Source organism: Condylura cristata, unplaced genomic scaffold (genome assembly GCF_000260355.1).
Source record: "Condylura cristata isolate star-nosed mole 26May11 unplaced genomic scaffold, ConCri1.0 scaffold00004, whole genome shotgun sequence".
NCBI classification, from domain to species: Eukaryota; Metazoa; Chordata; class Mammalia; order Eulipotyphla; family Talpidae; genus Condylura; species Condylura cristata.
In genome coordinates, this window is record NW_004567105.1 from 52208444 (window position 1) to 52215456 (window position 7013).

At 39.3% G+C, this 7013-nt stretch overlaps 1 protein-coding gene across 3 annotated transcripts in view; it reads right to left on the bottom strand.

Annotated features, from left to right (window-relative positions):
* PTPRG (protein tyrosine phosphatase, receptor type, G) overlaps positions 1-7013 on the bottom strand; it is a 650641-nt gene that overhangs the window by 114749 nt on the left and 528879 nt on the right. For all 3 annotated transcript variants that reach the window (XM_012720264.1, XM_004676019.2, XM_004676018.2), the window contains exon 7: positions 6189-6346. In XM_012720264.1, the coding sequence (XP_012575718.1) occupies positions 6189-6346 (158 nt within the window). The remainder of the gene's footprint in view (positions 1-6188; positions 6347-7013) is intronic.

Below are 7013 nucleotides of genomic sequence, written 5' to 3' on the forward strand. Positions count from 1 at the left end.
TCTTTGTCTTGTCAACTCTACAAATTTACTGTTTCTTTGTCTGAAACTTTCCTTCTTTGGTCATTTCTTTGACTATCGTATTTTAATGGGGTTCACCTATGTATGAAATTACATTAGCGTCTCTTCTATTAGTTTGCCTTATGTCAACTTAATTACTTGGGGGACCTAGAAGGAAACAATTTTCTACCCCTACAGTTTCTGAATCTTCCCGGAAATTCCACAAGACAAGTGATATTATCATATCATCACATTACTATTACTATTATTACTTTTGTGATGAAGAATTTGCCCAAGATCACACAGGGACCAAGAGGCCAAGTGAAGATGGGAAACCTAGGTATGTGAGCCTGTTTTTCAGGCAAACACGTATCAGGGCTCAGCACTGTCACTGGAAAAATAGCACTGTAGTGGAGAAATGGGCTATGGTGCCTGAAGTCTCCAGACAATTCCTTTCAGCCGACCCAAAGCTATTCCATGTAAGGTTCCATAGCTGGCAACATCAATGTATTGGTACGTTTCTGTATTCTGAAAGAAAACATTCCATGTCTCAACACAGAAACAACTAAGACTCATGAACAAGATGGCAGGAACGGGGAGAAAATGCTGCTACCCACCTCACAAAGGTGAGCTTTTGAACACCTTCCTCTTTTCCAGAGTCAGGTAAGAAACACACTTGGTTTATCTTTTTTTTTTTTTTTCAACTTAAGCTAATGAAGTCTTTATCATTTAGTAAAAAATAAATGAAAAATTTCATTTCTACCATATTAAGTTGACTTTTCAACTTCTGAAGTGAATATATAAAATACTTCTTTCCTTTATCCCTGCTTGGGGACTTATAATTATATTTTCACTGGTGCTGTTTCAAGAACAATTTTAACCTTGAATTGCAAATGTGTTGGCTGGGAGTGTGTATATAAGTCATTTCAACTTACTTTTTATTATAAAAATATTACAGAGAATAATTAGTTTTTAATCTATTGGTTCAAATCAAAGGAAAGTTGAAATCTATTCAGGCCATTCATGTGCAGCAAGAGCCCGTGTCCATAAACCGTGGGATGGGAACCACTGTGGCTGAGAGGGGAAGTGAGAGAAGAATTGAAAGTCATGTAATTATGAAACATTAAAAGGCTGTTATGCACAATATTTTATAAAATGTGTATGTAATGATAATGAAACAAAGTCAGAGTCCATCAGAAGCATAACAAGAAATTTCAGAGTAAGCTCTAGGAACCAAAGGTCATGCCTAAGGTTACTGAAACACTTCAGCTTCCCCATGCAGTTGAAGGGTGGCAGGGCAGGCCTCATTATTCAGCAAGAGGACACTGAGAGAATAATAAACCCCTCTAGCCTGGAGCTTCTCAAGTTTTATGTACTCAACCATGAATCTTAAAGAAAAAAACAAAAAACAAAAACCAAAAAATTCAACCATGTTACAAAAGTAAAATCTGAGAAGAGTTAGTTCACCAGAGGGCCATATTTTCCCTATAGCTACAGGCAATTCTGCATGAAGGCCATTTTAAAACTCCTTCTACAGAAAGAAAAATCCTTTCATATTTCACAATGAATGCTATCAGTTGTGGACTAATAATGACATCTTCAATCCACTATTAAAAATCAAGTTATGAGTATTAAAATAGAAGCTTCTGAATTAAATGCTTCACTTGTTGTAGCCTAGAGATAAATGTTCCATGGGCAACAGCCAGTTGCCACATATGGCTGTTCCACTAGAATCCTCTGCATTGAAATGAAAATAAAATGGACCACTGTGTTAAATAAAACTATTATTAAAATCAATTTCTCTTTACTTCTTAATTAAAACCGGTTTCTTTTAAATTTCTTTAATATGGCTACCAGAAAATTTCAATGATGCTCATGGCTTGTGTTTTATTTCTGTTGGATAGTGCTGCTCTAGACACTTTTTATGGGTTTAAAAACATCAATGGGAAGGTTGCCTAATGTCTCCTGCGTATTTTCTGTGGTGCCAGGGACTGACTGGTGTAGGAGCTCTACACAACATCCATCATTTAATCTTTATTATAACTTCATGAGATGGCATTATTATTCTGTCCATTTTACAGATAAAAACCAAGGCACAGAAAAGTTAAATAATTTGGCTGAAGAATGGAGCAGGGCTGGAAGCCAGGCAGTTTCACTGCAAATGGACACAGTTGTAATTCAAAAGAGCCACTAACTCTATAATGAAGATTAAAAGTTAAAAAAGTTGCAAACAAATCTTTTCTATACCCCTCACTTGATTGTAGAAAAGCAAAACAAATCCCGAACAGCCAAAAGCAAACAAATTAGACATGTTCAGGCTTATTTATCGCCATTTTGAGAGAGTCCCCATGAAGCTATTAAATAAAATTCATGCCAGGGAAAATTATAGGCAGTGTCATATTTTAAATGATAGGAAGCAAATTGTCCTGGAAAGAAAAATTTAGGGTAGTTACCAATGGTGAAAGTGTAATGACTTGAGGACAACTGGTCTAGAATAAAACATAGCCTATTATATGGGCTGAAAGACGGTCATACTCTCCAAGGAAAAGAGAAGACATGCAGGCACCAGTCACGCCAACACCCAATCATGATCCTTTGACCTCCTACCCAAGGACCCAGAGTGCTGCCATTGTGTTTGGATGGTAAGATGATAGGTCCTGTCAGATCTTACAATGGATGCTTAGTGGGGCCATGTTAGAAATACTTTCTGCATGTGATTCTACCAGCAACACTGTACTTAAGATTATCACACAAGCCAAGGGCAAAACTCACTGGCTACGGGCTGGTTTGACTATCCAAATAGACTTGCAAAAGAGAACAAAAGAAGAAAATAAGTAGTTGCTTCTATTTATTCTGGAAGGCTTGGTGTGTGTTGGTATGGTGTATGTTACCCACCAGATTTTATGGTGAATGTGCTCTCATTTTTACTCCTGTCGACACCCAACAATGGGTAAGAGAGAAGAGAGGGAGTTTTTGGGAAGAGAAAAGAATGAAGGACTGGGAATGTTTTCTTTCTGATAGAAGCAGACAAGGAATTCTGTCTACTTGGCTTTTCCGAATTGGCTGTTAGCCTTCCTGAAATGAACATTCTGTGCTAGCTTCAGAAGAATGTTGGCAGAGTGAGGGTGGGAAGGTCTGAAGCGATAATACTTGGATGGCTAATGCTTTCCCTTCTGAGGGCTGACATAGCTGTGACCTCCAGCAAGGATCCAGTTTGGCCACATGAACACGAGCCGTTTTCCTCCCTTGGGAGGGCGATTAGGATCTATGAAGCAGTGCCTGATAAACCTAAAGTATTATCTGAGAATCTTTTATTATAAATAATCTGGGAAACCAACTTAATTAATTTAGCTCTACACTATTTCCTTGAAACAATAATACCCACAGAGAAGTCACATAATGGATGTCACAGAGAAAACTTTCCTCTCTTTGTGTAATGGATGGCAGAGTGGAAGCGTAAACAGATGTGAACAAAGCACTTTCTAAGAGTCCCAGTTACAAATGTCAAACTGCTTCTGACAAACATTTTACAAACATCCAAGCCCCTTACTGCCTTTTGTTTGAACTCACAAAATATCTGAAGTCACAACAAAATCCAGCATGTGTTACTGGTCTCCATTTCTCCCTAGACAAACAATTACCAATCTTTGCCTTACCCTTTTCATAGGGTATCCCACAAAAACTAAGGTGGGGGGAGGGGGATCAAAGTTGTAGCTCTTAACCTCATTATCATAAGTCTCTATACCTTTGAAGACCAAAACATTTACTTAATTGACAAAAAGGATCCTTTTCCATAGTCTCCCGCCTTAACCCTGAGGATTAAATATTTGGATTGTAATTTCATTTTAATTAAACAATGTTGGTTTTACCATTAGGAGGAAAGTCATTTCATATTTCACTATCTCCTTAAGACTGGCAGGTCCTGCTCAGGAACCAAATTGCTCATCTCTTTGTTCATCAGAGTGGAATTAAAAGAAAAATAAAAAACTCAAGTAAAATGACTGCCAACAGTGGCAAGGCCAAGTAAATCTGCGTAGGCTGGCCCTCTACCACCTACCTTTGTTATTAGCAGGATAAAGAGTCTTTTCTGCCTATCTTTTCTTATTCAAAAGTTGTTCTATTTACCCCAGCAGGACAACAATGGATATATTGCATGTTGCCATTTCTGCTGAATTATTTAATGATAACACACGAACCAAACAAGCTATGGTAACTGATTTGTTGGTTAATACCTGTTCAGATCCACCTTCTTGAAAATATTTGACATTAAGATGGGGCTACTGTCAGCTGGTGGCTGGTCATTGAGTTGAAAGGTCAGCTGGTATTGGAGTAGCCACATTGGACTATGTATCCAAAAAAAAGAACAACCCAAGAAAGAGAAGGGAGCAGAATTTTGCTAAACCACAGAATCAGACACAAGGCAGAAAGATTTAGAGCCCAAGAAGTCCCTGAAAGAAAAAGAGGAAAGTGTGTGTCTTGCTTTCTAGTTACATATTCTTGATCCTGTTAGTTTCATCCCAGCATGCCCCTAACAGTGTTTCTTTAAAGCAAGCCCTTTCCTTAGCCATTTTAAGTGGGTTTCTGTTTCGTATATCCAGAATACATCTGACCAGGACAATATCCAACCCTATTTCTCCCTGCTCTATCCTATATTCTCTTTTCTTAAGAAAATCTTTGGACTATTCCCCATATCAGCAAAGTTTATAATCTTACACAATTGTCTTCAGTTACATTATTAATGTTAACCATAATGCCCAAATGCCTCCTCTCTGTCCCTACCCAGGTGTCAAGCTCTGGAAAGGCATTTTACAGGAGACCGGGACAAAAACCTTCCATTTATAGATGTTCTTGTTTAATGGCTCAAATTCACTTTCTTGTACATCCTACCCATTGTTCCCAGTTCTATTTTCTGGAATCACAGAGAAGAAATCCACTCTTTTGCTAATTTAATGCATGCTGTATCTTTAATGACAAACATGCCTTTGGTGCAATTTCCCTTTCAATCGATTATTCCTCCTGCGATATTTTCAAGATCCCCCATACTCCTGGTAGTTCTTGTCCCTTTGACATGCCCCCTCCTGCACCCCCTAGGTCATTTCCACTTTACCAATTCCTATCCACAGTTAACTGTTTAGCTTTATTTCATCTTCCTATGAAATCTGCTCAGGCCACACTCAAGAAAGACACAGATCAGAATGCTAGAAGCAATATGGGTTTTGGAGGTAAATCTGAGTTTAGCTGATTCCAACATATATTAACCCTGAGTCCCTGGCTATGTTATCAATCTCTTTATGCCATGATGTCCTCACCTATGCCTACACTTCAACCTATTTTGCCGTAAATCAACCATACATAACATTGGCATAGAGGAGGAGCTCAACTAGGGCTCTCCCTAGTGGCGCAAAAGGTTAAAGCGCAGTACTAAGAAGTTAGCCACAGCCGCTTTAACGTGAGTTCAATATCCAGTCAGGGAGGTGACCTACATGGCGCAGTAGACCTCTCCCGTCTCGCCCTCTGCTCCCCTCAGCAGTATACTTCATCAGTCTGTCTGTTCTGCCTCTGGTGAGTTTTCTCACTGTCCCTGACCTTTGGCCTGTATTCCAGTTTCTGTATGCATAAATAAATAAATCTTAAAAACAAAACAAAACGAAACATGCTCAACCAGCAGTACTTTGTATGCAGTTCTCTTTTTTCTGTACCTGGGTAGTTTTAATGCTTCAGAGCATGATCTCTGGAGTCAGTTACTCTGGCATGATAACCGTTGTGTGACAATGGGTAGGTTATTTCATTTCTTTGCCTCTTCTCTATCAAATGGAGGGATGAATTGTACCTACCTCTGAAGGCTGTTGTGCATGAAGATTAAATGGGTTTAGCACATGTAAAGCGCTTCAAAGAATGCCTGGACAAACTGTCATTATCCTAAGTGATAGGTGTTATCTCCTCCAGCTGGTGCTAACACAATACCTGGTTTCATTCCTGCAATTCTCCTCAGCTAGTTAATTTGCAGTTGAGGAACCATGCTCTATACTGCAAATTTCTTAGTTTGAAAGCCTGTTTGTTGGTCAGAATGAAGGATCAACAAGGAGCAGAAGAGCAAAAAAAAAAATTCCCTTTTGGTGTATTTTAGCAATGTTAGATAGTTAAGTCAACATAAAACAAACACCAAAGCCCCAGTTAGGCTGAATATCTACCTGGTGGTAAGAGATGGGGACAGGTCTCTGGAAAACTATCCACTCCACGATCTCGCTACACGGTGGGGTGGTCAGAGAACCCGTATAGCGGTAGTAGCTACCCAGGGATGCAGGCAGGAGGTCCCGGAGGATGAAAGGATCCAGGAAAGTCTCCTTCTCTGTTTGGGGAAAGCGGCAAAAGAAAAATACAATCATCAGTCATACTGTGCTGCAGACACAGTCAAACCCTCCCCATGCTGGTGTGCCACATCACAAGCCTTATGTTTGTTTACATCCCGAGAAGAACTAGCATTTGGTGGTGGGAGAGCCAAAGAAAACAAAGCAGCATTTCCCGGGGTGTGTTATGAGGCACCAGCACTGTATTAATACCATGAAAAAAGGTTTCCATGATGAACGACATTGCAATTCCTTCTTTATCCCCCCAAGTAGACAAAACACTAGCTTATGAACTCTCTGAGAAGTCCTGCAGAAGACAAGTGGGCTTGACCTTTTCTAACCCACATGCTGCTAATCTTGTTTTGCCACAGAACCTTTCCTACTTAACACTTGGCATCTAAAAGCAGTAGAATACATTTTGGGGCATCCCTGAGGGAGCAGTTATGCAAGGAAATGGTAAGTCAATGAGAAAGTACAATTCCAAAGATGGTTACATTTCATTACGATTTCACCCAAGCCAGGGCACACCCTGGAATAAAAAAAAAAAAAAAAAAAAAAAAAAAAGACTGATGGTCAAAGATACAGCTGTGTGATTCTCATAAATTTCATAAATTCTCATACTAAAGGTGTTCCCTTCAGTAGATGCAATGATTAAGCTGGGACTGAACA